This window comes from Lagenorhynchus albirostris, chromosome 12 (genome assembly GCF_949774975.1).
Source record: "Lagenorhynchus albirostris chromosome 12, mLagAlb1.1, whole genome shotgun sequence".
NCBI lineage: Eukaryota > Metazoa > Chordata > Mammalia > Artiodactyla > Delphinidae > Lagenorhynchus > Lagenorhynchus albirostris.
This window is the reverse complement of record NC_083106.1, coordinates 76,900,135-76,919,627: the sequence shown is the minus strand read 5'-3', so window position 1 is coordinate 76,919,627 and position 19,493 is coordinate 76,900,135. Positions and strand designations below refer to the sequence as shown.

The 19,493-nt window shown below is 38.9% G+C and overlaps 1 protein-coding gene and 1 long non-coding RNA gene across 5 annotated transcripts in view; one reads left to right on the top strand and one right to left on the bottom strand.

The window, feature by feature from the left end:
* FILIP1 (filamin A interacting protein 1) overlaps nt 1–12,345 on the bottom strand; it is a 192,433-nt gene extending 180,088 nt beyond the window's left edge. Inside the window, exons 1-2 of one of the 4 annotated variants that reach the window (XM_060168332.1) lie at nt 11,863–12,344; nt 10,243–10,430 (exon numbers count right to left, since the gene is read on the bottom strand). In XM_060168332.1, coding sequence (XP_060024315.1) covers nt 10,243–10,248 — 6 coding nt within the window. In that variant the 5' untranslated portion in view covers nt 10,249–10,430; nt 11,863–12,344. Of the gene's footprint in view, nt 1–10,242; nt 10,431–11,862 lie in introns of all 4 variants that reach the window. The other 3 variants (XM_060168334.1, XM_060168331.1, XM_060168333.1) reach the window with 3 other exon arrangements.
* The window catches only part of LOC132530851 (uncharacterized), a 67,562-nt gene continuing 60,051 nt past the window's right edge, over nt 11,983–19,493 (top strand). The window contains exon 1 of the long non-coding RNA XR_009543923.1: nt 11,983–12,444. This is a non-coding gene — a long non-coding RNA (uncharacterized LOC132530851). The remainder of the gene's footprint in view (nt 12,445–19,493) is intronic.

Sequence of the window (19,493 nt, the reverse complement as noted above, 5' to 3'; positions counted from 1 at the left end):
ACCTGTAACCCAGTTAGAGACTAGAGATAATATGATATTCACTATTGTACCCAATCCCTAGCTCAGTGCCTGACACAGATGAATCTCAATAAATATTTAGCGAGTCGGTGAACACGACGAACTAAATGTGAAGCAGGAGGGACACAAAGAGCTCCAGCCCAGGATTCTGGGATTTAGTATCATCTCAGTCGTTTTGACATTGCATTACAGAGTCTCTAGGACTGTTTCTCCTCCAGAACTATTCTGTCCCTGAATCCCACCTCCCGGCTCTCCCCGCTGGTCCTGCTGACAGGCTTGCCCAAACGCTGACACCCTGCCTGGGTCAGAACACAACCTGCCTTCCAGGACACCCCATAACCTCATGTTAGATCCTCAGAGGCCAGATACTAGCTTGAACCACTCTTTGTCATCTAAGGCCACACCATTTGGATCCTGTGTTCTACCTGTTGCCAGTTAGCTACGTGCATGGGCCTTGCCTGATGGAGCCTAAGATACGTTCTTCAGGATGAGTGGATTGAACGGATCTCACTCTGGAAATGGTTGTGTTCACACAGCTCAAATCTTTTTCATTGTCACACAATAGTAATGATAGTACTGTTGAAGTTCAACTCCTATGAAAGTTCTGGGAACAGAACTTGAAATAATAATCCAGATATAAATCAGATTGCAGGGTTTTAACCATACATTTATGCTATGTGGAAAAACAAGAGCTCTTTTTCTTTTCTCTAATCTCTCTCTCAAAAGGACAAAATTCTTTACTTTCTGAGAAACCACAAGTCACTTTCATCTGGTTTTCCCCCAGTCCTCTCCTCTATTTGAGCTCAGTGCTTCACGTGTTCATTTTGGTGAGATTCCATTGCAATACATCACCAGGAACACATGTGTTCCACCGGGACCTTATTCCCTGGAAGATGTGAATGGTGATGTAAATAACAGCCTCATTGGAATTTGAATGAAGTAGTGCAGGAAAGAAAGCTACGGTGAAATAAGGCAAAATCAAGCAACTATAATCAATATTTCCTCCTGGGGTAATGTGGGTAGTATTGATGCTGATAGGGAACTTCAACGGTATTCATCAGCTGGAGCTGTCAGCAGAACATTAATTAAATGGCAGCTGTTGCTTTACCACTTGTAGGGGAGGAGAGCAACTAACTCCAAAATAGATTTCCAAGGATAAGCGCATTTCCAGCTAGTAAACCAAATAAGAGCTTGGTTGTGTTTTGTTTTGTGTTTGTTTGTTGTTGTTTTTTTTATGAGTTTTGCAGCACATGAGTGAAGAGATGAGGAGCAATTAGACTTGTGTCAATAGTTATGCATTTGGGGCTCCCCTGGCGGCGCAGTGGTTGAGAATCTGCCTGCCAATGCAGGGGACACGGGTTCAAGCCCTGGTCTGGGAAGATCCCACGTGCCGCAGAGCAACTAGGCCCGTGAGCCACAACTACTGAGCCTGTGCGTCTGGAGCCTGTGATTCACAACAAGAGAGGCCGCGATAGTGAGAGGCCCGCGCACCACGATGAAGAATGGCCGCCGCTTGCCACAACTAGGGAAAGCCCTCGCACAGAAACGAAGACGCAACACAGCAAAAATAAATAAATTAATTAATTTTTGAAAAATAGTTATGCATTTAAAGTAAGAGTTCTAGTCTGTTGTTGGGAATATACATATATCATGCCAATCACAGCTACAGAGTCTAGCTTCCACTCAGTTAAGCATTCATTACTCTCTGATGCTCTAATGAACATTTAAGATGTCTGTTGATTTTTAACTTGTAATAAAAACAATATGTGGTCATTAAAGGTTTAGAGAATACTGAGAAGCAGAGAAATAATCACCCATGGTCAGTGATTGTTATTCCCATGTTTATATAAAAAAAATTATGTTCAGTCCAATTACTGATCAAAGCTGTTCAGTAATGTTTACTTCCTCAATTCCATGACACTTAACAGATTCAACTTATTGAGCACTTGTTTTATGAAACACGGCTCTAAAAAAAGTCCCAAGTCATACCTGAATCTATATATCACGTTCATTTTTTAAATTTACATGTAAATATTTATCATAGAATATTTATTATAATCTTTCACTTTTTGTTGAGTTGCTATTGCTTACAGAAATCTGTGCTATAGGTATTTGCCATTTGTGATTTTCATCTTGGTAAAGTTCATTTAACCAGACAATGTATATAGATTTTTCCCAAGGTGTAAAAAAGCCTTCTCTATAGGAATGTAAACTTACGGAATCAATCAGAAAATTAATTCCATAATGCAACCTAAAAATGTATACTTTAAGAGATCTTTGGAGTACGCTGACCCTCCAGCCAGTCACTTCCATGGGACAGACCAGCTTGTTTCTAACGCACCTGCTGCTATAGAAGAAGTGAAGTGATTAATCCCTTCCTGTTGTTGCTGAGGTCATGAGAAGTTAGGGGGTAGTAAGAAAGTCCAGAGATGGGGAAATCCCAGGGAAAATGGTGAACACAGCCAAACTCACAGGGTTAGGGGAAAAGTCAAGGTCTGAACGAGAGAGTAGAGTTTGTGGTTAGAATTTCCACCTAAAGGTAAAAAGATATGTGCCCAAAAGTAAGACAGGAAATATTATGATGGTCCACAAAAGAAAGACTGGATAAAAGAAACAAAGTCACTGGGGAAAATGGAACGCTTTGGAACAGTCTCTAAGAGAATGGGTTGTCTCCAGTTGGCACACTTATTGGGAAAATAGAGAATGCAAGGACCCCATCTCCAGCCAAGCAGCAAACCAGCTAGTGGGATCTCAGAGCACCAAGGCCAGCTGCCACAAGACCCCTGATGCTGAAATAGGGGACCAGCTGCTACTCAACACCTTACATTCTCAGAGTTGGCTCCAGAACAGCAAAGTGATTAAGAGATTAAGAGCACAAGCTGAGGAGTCCAATTGCCTGCACTGAAATCGCAGATCTGCCACCTGCTTGTTGGAGGGCCTTGGGCAGTTCCCTCAGCCTCCTTATCTGTACATGTAGAGTATACGAGTATCTGCCTCACTTCTGCCTTGCTAGTGCCTAACACATAGAAAGCAGTCATTAAATATTGGCTACTTTGTTGTTTATTATGATCATGTGATAGAAAAGGTAATAGACTCAGAGGACATTGTAACTTCTACCAAGCGGCCTCTCTTCCTTCATCCTGGTACCTTCTTCTTTAAAATGAAGAGATTGTATTAGATAACTGGCTCTCCACCCTGGATGCACATTAAAATCACATAAAAGCTTCCAAAATAGATCAACACTTGGGCATGCACTCAGGGCAGCTTGAATCAGAACCTCTGGGGCATTGCCTGGACATCTGCATTTTCAAAGCATCCCAGGTGACTCTGACACACAGGGAGTGTTGAGAACCACAGACTAGATGACCTGATGGTCCCGAGTGAGCTCAGAGTCTAGAGGTTTCCACCCTCTTTGGTATGGGTGGCTCCAGGACCAAAGCTGGGTGGTCATGGACAGTGTGAGACTCAGAGCCCCCATTCCTGCTGGAAGTCAGACCAGCTGTGGCAATGCCAAGAGAACTAGGAGGTCTCACAGAATGTCTGAATTATCATGCGGTTTGGGTGCCAAGAGGAATTTAGAATAATTGAATGAGAAAAAGAATACTTCCAGAAGCCAACCAGTGAAGCCCTTTGTCTCCAAAGGATAGAACACTAATTCTTTCCCTCCTTTGACACTGTTACACCTTTTTACATAAAGACAGGGAGGACAAAAGGGAAATTCTTAGTTTGTTTGTCGTAAGGAAGTCAGGAGAGATCATGCGAATGAAAAAGAGTGCCTTAATGAAATATAATACATCACGACCTTTATTTTGGATTAAATAGGTCTATGCCACAGAGCAAAGAGTGTATTTGCTTCAGGAAGGTGTTTAGCCTGTCAGGAAAGTAGCCTACAAGTCCTGTGTGCTGACCAGTAGTGAGCATGTAGGAGCGGGGCTGGGGTGTGCTACATAGTTGTGACAAGATGCCGTTCGTAATTCATAGAATAGAATTTCTCAGAAGGTAGAGATTCATTCTGTTATGTGTTTATTTCACGTGAAACATTCACCTTCTTGGGATATTAAATCCTACCACCTGGGATATTTGATACACAGGAAAAGTAGAGTATTTATGGCCACTGGCATAAGAGAAAGCAAAGCATTATCTGCTCCATCAAAATTGTATTAGAACTGCTCTCCTTTTACTTCAGATAGTACAAAAGTTAAGTGTCATACAAGTAAATAGAAACTCAAAAATTCCAATTATATCCAGAGAGTCAGATTTTTGGCCTCATTGGAGATGACTCGGATTTGAATAAAGGTAAAAGAATTAAAATAGAATAATAAAATATCTCACGCCATTGCTCCACTGTAGCAAACCACTGGCTGAAAAGTATCAGGTAATTTTCCTTAAACTACAGCCAGCTCTGTTTTTCAGAAGGAACAACATGCTGTTAGGCTGACAACTCACTCCCTAAACAAAGTCATTGGGAGTCAATAAGGCTCTTATACAGAATGAGACTTTCTGTCCCCTTCCTCAGTACCTCCCCCAACAACCTTACACACACCACCGAAGGCTTCTTCCAGCTTTATTGCTACCAACAGCTGGAATAAGTATGTTGCAGGACTCTCTCTTGAACCACTTAACAAATGGAATGCCCATGACCAAGGTAGAGATCTGCAGAGCATTTCTTTACAATAGGAGGGGGAGTACTAACTTGTCAACAGGAGCAACAACAGACCAAAACCCCCAATGGCATCAAGGGATCTGGCTACAAGAGCGCCCATAACAGATCATAAATCCAAACGCTCCACGTGTTCCTTCTCCAGAGAATCATCTCAGCAGCGTGGAAGCCAAGAACCACGCTGTGCCATCCACCACTGTGGAAGAAGAGCTTCTGTGTTCCAGGGCCCCAGGCCTAGCTCTTCCTGGGTCGCCCAGCTCCGCAGGCCATTACAGCTTCTGGCTCTACTTCAGGACCCTGGAGAAGAGCCCCATTGGCCTTTTGACCCCAGATCTCTTTGTTCTTTGCTCTTACTGAATCTTTTCAGACTGCAGGGTCACATTCGACACCTTTCACCAAAACGTCTCACAGCCACCTAGGTAGAGGTTCTCCTTGAACAACTGCCTGCATTACAAGAAAGTGGTGAAAATATGGGCTAAATAAGATCAAATTGCCTGGGTTAGAATCTCAAATCCACCACTGAGCAAGTTACTTATCATCTATAAACCTCATTTTTCTAATCCATAAAACAAGAGATAAAAATAGTGCCTCATCGGGTTGTTATGAGAAGTAAATAAAATCATTCAAGGTGCCTGGCACAGAAAAATCTCCAGTATATGCTATTACTGGCATCATGTATATATACTAAATAATTATGCATAGCTCTATAATACATACATTAAGCAGATAATCTATATTATATGTAGCTGTTATTATCATTATATTATCTATTATATCACTATATAAGAATTGGGATTCAGATGTCCCAGTCATTAGTAGGAACACCTGGCATGCTGGGCAACGATCTATGGAATGAACAGAAGATGGAAGGTGGGGATTTGTCACCAAAGTTGAGGGGCCCCCGAGGAGTGAATTCTACCAAAGCAGCTGCCTTCCTTAAGGACCAAACAACAGGCTGTGACCAAAGCAGTTGGTCTGGCGGTGTCCAAACCAGAGGATGAGATCTATCAAGAGAGCATGTGAAAGTTAAGCTTATATGTAAAGGCCCCTCCCTTGTCCAAATTCCAGGCTGCCCGTGAAGCATGCGTCACTCACTAAACAGTTTATGAAACACAAAGAGCCTTGAATATCTCAAGTGTCACATTTCAAGACTTATAGAATAATTAGGAAAAATCTGAGCTGGCAAAACTCTTCCTGGCTCGTGCTGGCAAGCAGACCATCTTTGTTTTCCATTAGTGTGTGTTGTCGTCACAGTAACTGCAAGGCTCCGAATACAGGCCCGGGGTGTCATTTCCTCATGTACTTAGGCTGCCACACTGAAATAGCATTATGAACTCAGCAATGCCTCTTCCTTTCCTGTGGTATCTCAGTCAAAGAAGCAGGCCCTAAAAGGAGTTACTTAAGACATAAGTATATTAAAGACATATAAAGAAAAATAAAGTCCATTTATCCCTATTACTGTATCGCCTATGACTCATGTGTGTGTCGGGGGGGACCTTATTTTTGCAAAGATCTTTTATATAAACAAGGCAAGTTGGCAGTAATTTGATTGTCTTGGTGATGTCAGCAGTCTACTGTTTTCAATCAAATTGCCTTTTGGCTTTAAATCTGTAGCAAATCATTTTTTAAAGAATGCATTTGGCCAACTCTGATATGCCCATTTCATGGCTTTCTTTCACCTTTTCCTTACAAAGATAAGCAGCAGATAATTCACTTCTTCAAAGTAACTTGGAAAGATTGAAAGATTGCAATTACAATTATTGAAAAAGCAAAAAAAAAAAAAAAAGACTATTTTCAGGTGTAGACATATAAAGTCCTTGGCCAGTGAAGCAACAATTGTTTTCATCTATGTTTTGGTGAAGGAGGTAGGTGACAGCATTTAAGCAAAAACAGAAAAATCCCTGAACCTTAAGGGTTCAATGAAAGTCAGACCACTTGAGATAAATTCTGCATTAGCTTTAAAAATTCTTTTTAAAGTCTGTCTTTCACAGACCTCAGAAACACATAAATCACACAATATTATGCACATTGACACCATTTCCCAAAAAGGAAACGCAACACCAACGTTCTTTTGACTTTTCAGTGCTGCTGTGGCTTAAACAAAGCTCTCAGGGACTGGAGTGCTGGTTAATATCGTGTTTCTTCATCTCTTTCCTGGGAGTTTCTCAAGTTCTGCAATCAGCTGGTCAACAGCCAACTGGAGCTGCCCAATTCATGCTGGACTTTCCTTATTCTAAGTTCTTACACAACTCGCTGCCTAGCCTTTGAAATTACACTGCCTCAGCTACTGCCATGGGGAAAGTCGTATTCTGCCCACAGCCTTTTCTCTTCTCTGATTAGCTAAAGAGTAGGACTGACCATTTAAGGAAAAAAGAACATAAGCCAATATGTTTTCCTGAGGTTCCCATATTTTTGCCCTAGAACCTTTATAATGTATTCTATAAAGCCAGGAAAATTCTTTTCTTTCCCTCCTTTCTTCTTTCTTTCTTTCTAAAACAAGGTCTTCATTAGAGAATGATCATTCTGAAATTCAGTTTGCCTTATCTTTTAGAAACTTATCCTTTCAATTGTGAAAAATAAAGCAAAATGGACAGGTCTAAACTGTGAGTACCCTGCATAAGCGAGTAGAAGTTACTAAGAAACTTCTCCACTTTTGAGTGCTTCATATATTTTTGTTAAGTTAAATATACAGAATAGTGAGCACCCCATAATATACTCATACATCTTTATGAGCTAACACTCTTTTTTTTGCCTTGGAATATACTTTCTTGCCATGTTTAAGAGGAATGACTAGGATTAAGGGCAATGAGTAGCAAGAATTCACTTGTATTTGGTGAGGCTGAAGCTCGTGTGAGATGACCTTTTTTGGTCTTTTCATTTTTATCTGTTACTAGGTTAGTAAAACAAAACAAAACATCTAAGGGAAGAAATAAAGAATGATAAATTTAATAATATATCCCTCCTTGGAAGAGGAAGTCTCCCAGCGTAGTCGGCTATAAAAGAGATACCCAAGCACTACATATAAACACACATTATCTCCAAGTGCAAATATAGAAACCATGGAACAGTCTATGCTGTGGGTGATTTCTTGGCCTTTTTAGTAATAATTCTATAAGACAGCACACTGCTGAGTGATAACGGAGGGATTGAAACATAAATTCCATACTAAATTACTGGCTGGAGCTCAAACTATGTCTGCTTGGAGTACACAGCAGCAAAGTATGTCCCTGACAAGATTCCACATTTAAACAATACATTCTTCTGTCTTTCCTATGATCTATGAACCTGATTTTACAAACCGTCTGTATCTAAGATTTTTGTGTGCAACAAAGATTAAGCTAAACAGATAACTATATTTAAAGTGCACTAATAAAGCAAGAATAGCATAAAATTATTGAAAAGTCTATTGGGCAACTGTAAGTTTTATCCACTCGTTTAATCTTCAGAACAACTCTCTGAGGAAGCTAGTATTATTACCCTCATTTTAGAGATGAGGAAGCTGAGGCACAGAGAGTAACTTGCCCAGGGTCATAGTGAGCTGAAACCTGAATTCAGGCCGTCTGACTTGCCTATGCAATTAGCCTTTCCTGCCTCCTCCATCTGAATGACACATCCAGCTAAGATATAAGGAAGCAAAACGCATTTTATTAGCTTATCTTTCATTCTACTGCTACATATCTTTAAAATAATTAATGTATAAACAAATGTATGTTGCGGGCTTTCAGATATTATTTTTCTAATAAGCTGTTACCAGCCTTTTTTCTCTTAAACCTGTCTGCTGAAATAGATCTCAGCCTAAGCTCACCCCTTCACTTCCCATGATGCTGCTGTTTTAAAACCCACATGTTAGAGAGGGGACAAATTAGTGAAGATGTCAATTAAACAAGCTCTGTAAAATCTTATTTCTTAGGGCAACTGTTTTGTGAAGAAATGCTCATCTTCCAAAACAGACAATTAGCATTAGTTGAGAATGAGTATTTTACCACAAAGTGTCACTTCTAAAGAATAAGTAAAAATTATAACCACTGGGAAATCATTGCTAAATGAATATATTAAATATTTCATAAGTTTCTTTGAGAAAATCCCATAGTGATTCTTGGTGAACACCCATTTAAAAGAGTAATTTTAACCTCCTTGGCTGTCTTAAAATGTAAAGAGAATTCTTTTCTTTTGGTGAACATGGAAAAAAATTCGTTCAGAATCATGATTCATGCTTTATCTCACACAGTAAGGCTACAGGTTTCAGGAGTGATTTAAAATAAAACTGAGAAATGTCTCTTTTTAAAATATTTACGGAAAAATAAAAAGGGATAATCATGATATTTAAATATTTTAATGTTCAAGGCCAGATTTTAATCCATGATGACCCACAAATGTTAGGAACCATGATTTAAATGTATAGTGCCAAAGGTAACTATCAATAGAATCTGGTACCAGAAGATGATAAAAGTATACGAGTTATAGTATTTAGAGCTCTAGGTGTATACACAGGAGATGCATGTATAAATATATATATATATAGTCTTTATATATCTGCCTTCCTATTTCATTCCCAAGACGTACATTGTCTCCACAATCAAGTACATGAGCGTAGTCACAATTACTTGTAATTTTTCTGTACTCGGTAAAACTATGAAGACCTTCCTTGAGAAATTTTCGAGATAAAAAGCTATTAACCACACTTACAGTTGCTTGTCTTGATTTTATACTTACCTATACTTTCTCACATGCTCACCATTAGTAATCCAGAGCCAAAAATGTTCATAGAACATCCACAAGGTACATGGGGCCGAACCGCTCCAGAGCCAAGGGATGCTTAGGACAATGCTTTGTACCTGGTCACCTTCATAAACTTGTTCTGAATTTCAAGAAGTAAACCCTGCTCCAAAGGACCCTAATTCTAACAGAGCACGAAACAGCCCAAACTAAGAAGGAATCACTTCTAAATGGTATGGTCTGGGAAATCATTGTGAAAGTGGAAGCCACTGATCTGGGTTTTAAACAGCGGACAAAGTCTCTACAGGAGAGAGGAGGAAAAGTGTTCCAGGCAGGAGGGAATGAAAGGGGCAGAGGTGGAGCATTGAAATATGCAGTATGTAGGTGTTTGGAGAAGGGCCCAAAATCTGAACTATCTGAAGCAGAGGGACACTTGTTGTTGAGTAGTGGGAGCTGAGACTGGAAAAGTTAAGTACATGCCAGATGATGGAAGCTTCTCAAAATACCCAGCCTAGGTGTTTGGCAGCAACTAGTTGCAAAAGATAAGCGAGGAGTAGGAGAGACAAGCATAAGAAAATTAACCCCAGGGTCATGGGCAAGGTGGTCTGGATGGCAACGAGGGGTGGAAGGGGAGCAGCGCTGTTATCATACAGACCAAGGATGAAGGGAACAGACCTTAGGGTGGTGGGAGAAACGGCAATGGGCTCTCTTATGGTCAAGGGTCAAAACAACACAGACGTGAGGCTGAGTGAACGAGAGAACACAACCTGCACCGCTGATTGTTCATAAACTGGAGGAAAGCACGTGCTCTAACCTGAGTTATTTTTGATTCTCAAGGGTAAACTTACAGTCATGAAGACAATGATACTCAGAAATCAATCCATCAGGAAACATGCTTTCACCCAGGGCCAAATGCTGTACTCAGTTATCCTCACAGTGTTCCACTAACTCCAAAAGAAATTACATGCCTCCGAAATCTACAAATGGCAGATTTTGGCTTTACACAGACGTTTGTAAGCCAACAATGTGACCCTTCCTAAGATAAAAACAAGAAAAATGTAAAGCATTTAGTTCAGACTTTTTGAAACTCTTTAAAGACAAAGATACTTCATCTCCACTAAAGCACCAGAAGTTTCATTCTCTGATACCAAGTTTACCAGAGTGCATTTTCCACTGTTACATTCATTATACGTGATTAGCTGCATTTACTTTGTAAACTAATCATGCAATCAGAATCATGAAATATAATATGTACTGAAATGTGTGTACTATTTCATTTTTCTGAGCATATGATATATAAGCTTTAATTCGTTTTTCTTAAAATAGGAACATTTACTGAAAGAGTTGATACATTCTTGTCAACAATTTGTTCAAAACTGGTTTGGGGTAAATTACTTAAGTTGACAAAATAGACTCGAATAATTTCTTTTAAAATGTGCATTTGTATCTTCTTTGAAATTATCCTTAGTTTAGAATATTTTTTCAAATTATCATGTTCACTTAGAGGAACAAACTTCTTACACAAATCCAACCCAACTACAGACACGAGTTACCAATACTAACCACGTCACCAATGTGCAGCCGTAAGTTTTGTCAGATTCAGTGTGATATTGATCACGCTAAGCAATTCTGATAAAACAGCATAGAAACTCATGGAAGGGGAGACAATACAACAGACAGAAGGAGGATTTCCGTCACACTATGGTGAAGACATTCATACACACATACGTGCAACTTAAGAAAGAATTTTTTCTGATACATTCAATTTGAGTTTTAAAAATCAGAATCTGTCTCATCTATATACAAACAATTACTCAATGTCTTTTTTTAAAAAAAACACAAAATAGTATTCTCCTGAATACTATTCAACAACTGCAAAAGCAGTGATCTGAAACCAGGCATATCTTGTGCCTAGTGAGAAGCACTCGGGGTGACTGTCATGTAACGAGGTCAGAACCAGCACAAGGTGTACCAGTGTAATCAGAGAATCCGGCAAAGGAGAAGCCAGCCAGTCAAAAGCACAGCAACGCAAACACCACGCAGGACTTGCCTCTCATTTACCACACAAGCTGCTCAGCTAGTTTCATTATATGAAAGTTATTTTGCTTCTGGAGAAAATACCCCTCCCATTGGTTAGCCATCCTCATTGTGAAAGGACTGTGAAGTTGTCCTTTGTCGTATTTCTGTTACCTGCCAGAAAATGATAACTTGGCAGACATATTTTGATCGCTATTAAAGCATCATTACAATCTTTGTGTTTAGAAAACAATCGGATAATTCTGAGAAAGAGATGACTTTCTGATTCTTTAAAAAGAATTCACAGTGATCGTCATAATTCCTAAACGTGTTATCACATAGTGGAACAGTGAGAATCAAAGGAAACAGACAACACAGAATCAGAGAGAGCTCTCTTCTTGTGGAAACAGAGATTTCTTAAGACAGTAGGTAGCTGTGTATTTTGGTCTTACCTGACTGGCAGCTCGTCTAACCAAAGGTACGTCCTTTATGGAGGTAGCTTATCCTTGGAAGAACCCAGTGGCTTGCCCCACAGCCCAAGAGAGACTGGAGTTCTGGAAAACTATCCAGCCCAAAAGAATACAGAGGAAAAAGCTTTTCCCACTTTCTTTCCTAGGACTAGCCAATAGCTGAAGTCATGCAGGAAACTGGGTAGAGAGAAGGGGAAAGCAGCTTCTTCTCCCTGAAATCCCGATCAGCAGAAATTGGAGGCTGTTGTATATCTCCCACCCAGACTTTTGTTTAAAAGTTTTTTCAACTGTTGCTAGGTGTTGGATTCTGAGATTAGGTTTCTCGTCTTCTGCTCCCTTCACAGCACTGTCAGAGCAGTGACTTTGTCGAGAAGCTGAGCTCGCGTGTGCTATATTTAACCAGTGTTCTCAGCAAGTCAAGCCTGTCAACAGCTGAGAAGTTTGGAGCCGGCTCTGCTCAGTTCCTCGGCAGCTGGGTTATCAGTGGATACAGCTCTGCTCACCCTGTAAAAGATTGCGGGGAAACGGCAGACCCTTTTAAGGACTGCTGCTCATTACACAGAGGTAATTATTGTTGGAAGCCCTTAAATGCAGATTGTGATTTGGAACCTCAAGGCAGTTGCCTTGAGCAGAGCAATTTATCAATGCAATATTCTGCTCAATTAGGCTTTCTCAGATAAACGGTCTTAAATAGAAAAGGTTTTTAAAACTGTATGACAACTCTTGGGAAAACTCACAGTAAAAGATCATTCCCAGGCAGCTTTTTACATTGATGTGTTGCATTCGTAGCTAGATTACATTCATACCTGTTATATCAGACTTAACCAGCTTATATACCTGACTGTTATTAAAGTAAGTTTATCATAAAGGAATGTCTATAACATTATGTTTTTGAAAGGAAAATCTTAGCGTTCTCACTCAGGTCATTCATTCAAAGCAAGGAACGGAGAACACTCCAGGAAAACCAGGACTTCAGACACCTCTGGTTGTCAACAGCCTTGTCTCATCATTAACCCTCCAGTCTCCAAAACCAGAGAGCGATCACTTCTACCCTGAACTCCAACATAAAGAATGTCTCAAGATATTTTTATTTGCTTTATTCTATGTCGGAAAATAGTATGAATCTTCCAAGATTAAGAATCATGAAAAAAAGTGTGCTTAAAACTATTCTTGGGACTCCCTTACTAATTACATATGTGAAATTAACAGTAAGAGGACCTGAGAGAGTGTCTTTTAGCCAGAAAGTAGGAAGGGAGACACACATGCACACACGTGCTCACACACACAAAAACACACACCATTACTGGCTAACACACTAGAATATTGCCCTGACAAAAATCTTGCCACTACCACTAAAAATGTTGACCCCTTTCCTGAGATCAATTTGTCAGTTTAATGATACCGTTTTTAACGATACCCTTTTTTTGACATGCAAACTGAAGTTGGACCAAGGAGACATGTAAAGGCATAGATTGCATATTTTAAGTGTTGCATACTTGCGAAAAGAGGCTTAATATGCTAAAGAACCCTGATGTCTGTCTGGGAAAGGCTGCCACTTTTCACAAGGGGTGTGTGTGGCCTTTATAAAGAAATGACACTTACATCCAAGGTTAAATGAGCCCACACCTCAACCAATGAGAAAACGTCTCAGCTCCCCTCAACCCACCCACCGCACTAACAGCATTCATCCTCCCCCTCTAATTTCTTTACTACTGTTCATATATAAAATTGCATTTGTTCAGATTCTTCTCAGTCCTTCTGGGTCTGGGCCAACGCTGATTTTTTTAAAAAGACTTCTATTAAGATGAAAGCATTCTTATCAACTATACTCCAAAAAAAGAAAACAGAGATGAAAGCATTCTTAAAAGAAACTGCCTCTTCTGGAACGCTACTGGATCTTTTAGAGACCATCTATTCACAGTCCCTAGAAAGTGGGTTCTAATAGGCAGTGGACGTGTGTGACTGGGCTGTGAATGGTTCAGAGAGGGACTAGGAGAATTTTTTTAAAAACATTACAAAGTGGGTGGTGTGGGGAGACAATTGTTTGAAAAATGCCCACACCCCACTCATACCCCACATGCGATAGCGCCCCCTTCCCTAAAGAGGACCTGGGGAATGTATCATTTCATCCCTCATAAGAGTTCATTTTATAGATGTCCCCAGTCCAAAAGGAAGCAGAGAAGTATGTTAGCCAAAGTCAAGAAGACTGAGGGCCTTTCTCACCTTCTGGGATGGCCCACACTCTGCCTTGTGGAGTGTCTTTCTCTCCAGATAAATCCACTTCTTACCTGTCATTTTGTCTCTCACTGAATTCTTTCTGCGATGGGACATCAAGAACCTGAGCTTCTGATCAGCTCGGTGCTTTGTGACCACCTGGAAGGGGGGGGATAGGGTGGGAGGGAGGGAGACAGAAGAGGGAGAAGAAATGGGGATATATGTATATGCATAGCTGATTCGCTTTGTTATACAGCAGAAACTAACACACATTGTAAAGCAATGATACACCAATAAAGATGTTAAAAAAATAAAATAAAGTAAATCCATTACTTCTAAAAAAAAAAAAAACCTGAGCTTCATTACTAAGTCCTGAAGACAGGTATTAAAAAAAAAAAGACTGAGGGGAAATAACCCACTTTGCCTTTATGGGCCTAGGTAATTCCATTGAGAGGGTGATCGTTATTTACTTCTTCCCTAACTATCCAGACAATTAGAGGTTTTCGTGGGTTATTTTTTCTTCTTTAATGAAAACCTAGTCCCCCACCATTGTTTTCTTTAACCTTTGGACTAGCTGTTCATTGTTGCTGTTCGTTTATTTCTAAAATGTGGTAACAAGCAACAGCATACAAAGTATTTCATGTAATTAGATACTATTGCTACCTTCGAATTATGTTCTTTAATCATGCTAGGCATATGTGCTGGTCTGACTGAGTACTCCACAGTCATCAGTCTCTCTCTCATTCTCTCATGCTCGCTCTCTCTCTCTCTCTCTCTCTCTCTCTCTCACACACACACACACACACACACACACACACACTCCATCTCTCTCTATAAAGTGAATTTATTTTGAAGGCTTCCCCCACCCCCTGGGAATGATTATTCAGACAAAAGCATTTCCTACATAATCCACAGAGGAAGTAGTGCATTAAGAACTATTAGAAATTTGTGTTTTGTATACAGTCAACAAGGAATCGATTTTTCAACACATGTTCTTAATATATTACCGTTCAGCGGCATCCTTTTCCCCGTCTTAAGTGTGAGCATTATTCTGAGAACCTCTAATAAACTTACAACTAAAGCTGAATTTCCCAACTTCAAGAATGAATCACGATGAAACTTTTTAATAAGAAGATAGATTAATGTTATCAGTGAGAAAAAGCAGATGAATTGTAAGGGAGGTGGCACATTATGTCTGTATCCGTTTATAAGACCAAAATTTACCACATTGTTCATTTAAAGAGGCATAGTGATTTTGAAGTTAAAGTTTATGTTATTTAATATATACAGTGAAGAGAAAAATAGACATTGACTTCAAAACGATGCTCAGGGCAGCAGGGTGTGGGGGCCTAGGTCACAAGGGGAATTTCCAGACCTGCCCTGTTCTCCACATTGGCTGGCTTTAAGACTGGAATGTAAGCACCCAGGTAGCAGAGAATGTTTCCTGTTTGTGCCTTACTAAATACTCAAGCACCATAGTAAGTGTTCAATAAACAGGAATGATTGAATGAGCAAATGAACATGTAAAAGATGAAAGAAAAGATGAAGAAAACTTTAGAGCATATTATCCGTAAACTTATGGAAAATGAATCTAGGCTCTCTGGACAGAGTTGGGTCATTATTAGCTGCATATTCAAAGTTGTAGGAAGAAATTCTTAGATTGTAAATTAATTATTTTGAAATTTTTAAATTTCAAAGGAAAGTAATAGATTTCTGGATAATAATAAAGATACCTGTGTAACATATTATATCCTAGGCAGAGTTCTAAGGACTGGACATGTACTAACCCACTTAATTCTAACAATAACCCAGTGAGGTCGGTGTTATTATTGTCCCAGTTTTTTTACAAGCAAGAAAACTGAAGCACAGAGATATTAAGTAACTTGACCAAGGTCACATGTTAGTAAGTGACAGAGCCAGAATTTGAACTAGGGAGTCTGGTTCCAAAAATTTGTGTTCTTAGCCACTTAACTGTCTCTTACATATGTTAGTCACAGTAACCTATTCTTCACAGTCGCTGAGAGTCAAAATGTATAGACTTTTCTATACCTGAAGATATATGCTCTGAGCAAAATCATACACTTAAAACTCCACAGCTTTGAGGCAGATAGAAAAAAAGTGGCATAATTTCATGATCAGCGTAGTAAAATAAAAGCTTATTGGAAATGAAGCCTTGTTGAATACCAGAAAAGAGAAAATTGGACTGAAAAGAAGATAATTGCTTTGAGGAAAAAAAAAAATCTATTTTTAAGCAAAGGATATGAGCTGTTCAGTATTCTCTCTAAAACAAACAATGCATGATGAATGAGTTCACTGCTTAGCGAAATTCTAAAATTACATTCTAAAAATATAATTTTGGTCTATGATTTGATAAGCAATTCAAAAATGTTTATGAACTATGCATTCACAACCAAAACGCCTCAAAGACATAATCAACAGCAAGAAAAAAACAAAAAACAACGGGGATGGAGGGATTGATATACATTAGCTAGTTCTTTGGTATCAAAATGATAGTTTGATATATTTGCTATAGTCAGGTTTTTCAATTTGCAAATACTTACACTTTCTATTAATCTAGCTATACTTCTATTTAGATTTTACAAAACTTTAGAAGAAGTAGTACTTTGTAATATCTACAAATATTCATAATAGAATAACTACTTTGTCCTATTTACAAATAAAATAGTGTCACACCTACATTTATTCATAAAATATTTAACTAAATTATTTATTTTCCCAACAGTTTCAGAAAAAGGAGAGGCAAGACTAAGTTTAAAAGTTATAAGATAATAATAACTTATTATTATTAAAAACCCCACTTCCCTGTTTATGTGCTTGAAAGTAGGTTAATAGAATTTAACCCTGGTAGTTATTATATAAGACCATATTCTGCATACATTTACAGTTCACAAGCATCTTATTTTTTGAAAGGGTCAGATGACATGTGCCTGAGTGTATTTCCTGCTTCCTTTTCTATTCTAAAGTCATCTCTCCTCTTGCTCAATACTCTAAATCTTAATAGCCATGGATGACTTTTAACAATGTTTTTAAATGGAGTGAGACATTTACTCTCCAAGAAGTAGACACAGAATTGGAAAACCAGTGATTGGGCACAGAGCCGTGCAGAATAATGTACTTTTCCCCACAAACGTATGGATTTGTATATACACACTATGCAGATAATTATAGTTAATTCTGAAAAGGGCTGCCTTGAAAGCACAGTGGTTAAGATCTCTGAGTCTGAAGTTAGGCAAAGCTAGTTTGAATTCAGACTCCATTACTTATTACCTGTGTGAACTTAGCAAATTACTTTATTTCACCCAACCCGCCTTTACCTCTTCTATACGATTAATAAAGGAAGTTAAGACTATTCCTAATAGCCAAACACTAGATACTCTCTAAATCAGCGGTCCCCATCCTTTTTTGGCGCGAGGGACCAGTTTCTCGGAAGACAATTTTTCCACGGACGGGGTGTGGGGGGCTGGTTCAGGCGGTAACGCGAGCGATGAGGAGCGCGTGATGGGGAGCGGCTCGTTCGCCCGGTAGCTGTCCGTGGCCTGGGGGCTGGGGACCCTCGCTCTAAATGCTTTCTGCAATTGAATCGCTACACTGTGGTCAGTCAGACAATGGTGTGCTATACAGCAATGCGGACAGACATGCAAAAATGCGGATAAATCTCTCAGACTAAATGAAAGGAGCCAGACCCAAAACAGTACACTGTATGATTCCATACATACCGACTTCAAAAACAGGCAAAACTAATCTAGGGTGCCGGAAGTCGGGATAGTAGTTACCCTTGGGATGTGGGGACGCAACTGGAAATGAGAACAACGGGGGCTTCTGTGGCACCGGAGATGTTCTAGGTATACCAGTGGGTTCAGTCTGCAAAAACTAACCAAGTTGCGCCCGTACGATTTATGTATTTTTCTGTCTGTACGTAATAATTTAACAGAAAGTTTAAAAATTAAAAATACATTCGAGTATATACTTCCTGAGAGTTCTTATCTTCTGAAATATATACAGATAAAATAAAACGATATCTGGAATTTACTGCAAAACACTGTGGTGTGAGGGAGGAAGAGAAGTGGGCGAGAGAACAATGAAACAAGATTGGCCAGAAGTTGATTGACAGTTACTGAAGCTGGGTAACGGGTAATCATTACAGTGCTCTCTCTACTTTCACGCAGGTTGTAAGTCTTCCATAATAAAATATCTTCAAAACAGTGCTTACTATTGGACACATAAGTAGATACTCAATAAATATTAGTTATTGTCTTCATTATTAATATTATCTTCATTATTAATATGACAGTCATCTTAAAATATCTGTATGAACTGAACTCTTCGGATCTAACTGAGTCTTTACGTGGAAGACACATGGAATTCCCCTGATGTCATGAGCTAATTAAGAAGACAACTGGATTAATATTAATAACACACTATTAGCAACTGAGATCAAAAGTTTAAAGAGAAAAAAAAGTAAGGAAACTAAAAAGGCCCACCTTAGGCAAATTAGTCCTTAAACCACAGGGGAAACAGGCTCAATTCTTGCTTTCATCAACAAAACTCATCAACATACTGATCTGCCTATCTGATAATGAAAAGGAAAACTCAAGAAAGTAAGATGTCTAGGCATTAAAAGCTGTAGGCCAGAGAGGTGGTTACTAACAGGAAATGTCGTTACAAGGGTGAAAGACTCGGTGAAAAATTCAGGGTGAGCAATGCTCAGAAATATTTGAATTTGATAATCCATTTTATAGCTGAGCAGGCCTTCATATGCTTAATATTTGCATTTCTTTACCCCTTTCATCTGAAAATGTGGTAATAATTCACCTGGGAGAGCTGGAACAAATAATCAGGGACAGGAAAGTGTTTTGAAATGATGAAATATCTAAAAATGTTGTACCTCAAAGCTTTCCTTTTAGTCCCTACCTTGAGGACTGTGAGGAAATCAACCATATGATGAAATGATGAAGAAAGTTCTTAAAAAGGCTAGTGTTAAGTAATAATATAAACATCTGAATCTACAGAATGTAGAAATCAGAATCAGGTAGAGTGAGACAATAAAAAAGTAAATGAAAATCACCAAGCAGTAGTTTTTTAAAGCAAACTGACTTCCACACCTTAATTATAAGTTCCCTGTTGACTCTTTAGCCATAAAAGTAACATTGCAGAAGAATGTTTAATTATTTAATTAATCAGAAAGAAGTTCCCTGAATGTTAAGTGAAAACAGCAGGTAATAAAATAGCATTAATGAATTATTGTATTATCACATGGTGATAGATATATAGAAAATAGATATGATATAGATATAAATATTTCATCCCACACCATGCATATGTATTTCTACAGAAATACATACATATATATTTATATATGTGTATGTATATTTATATCT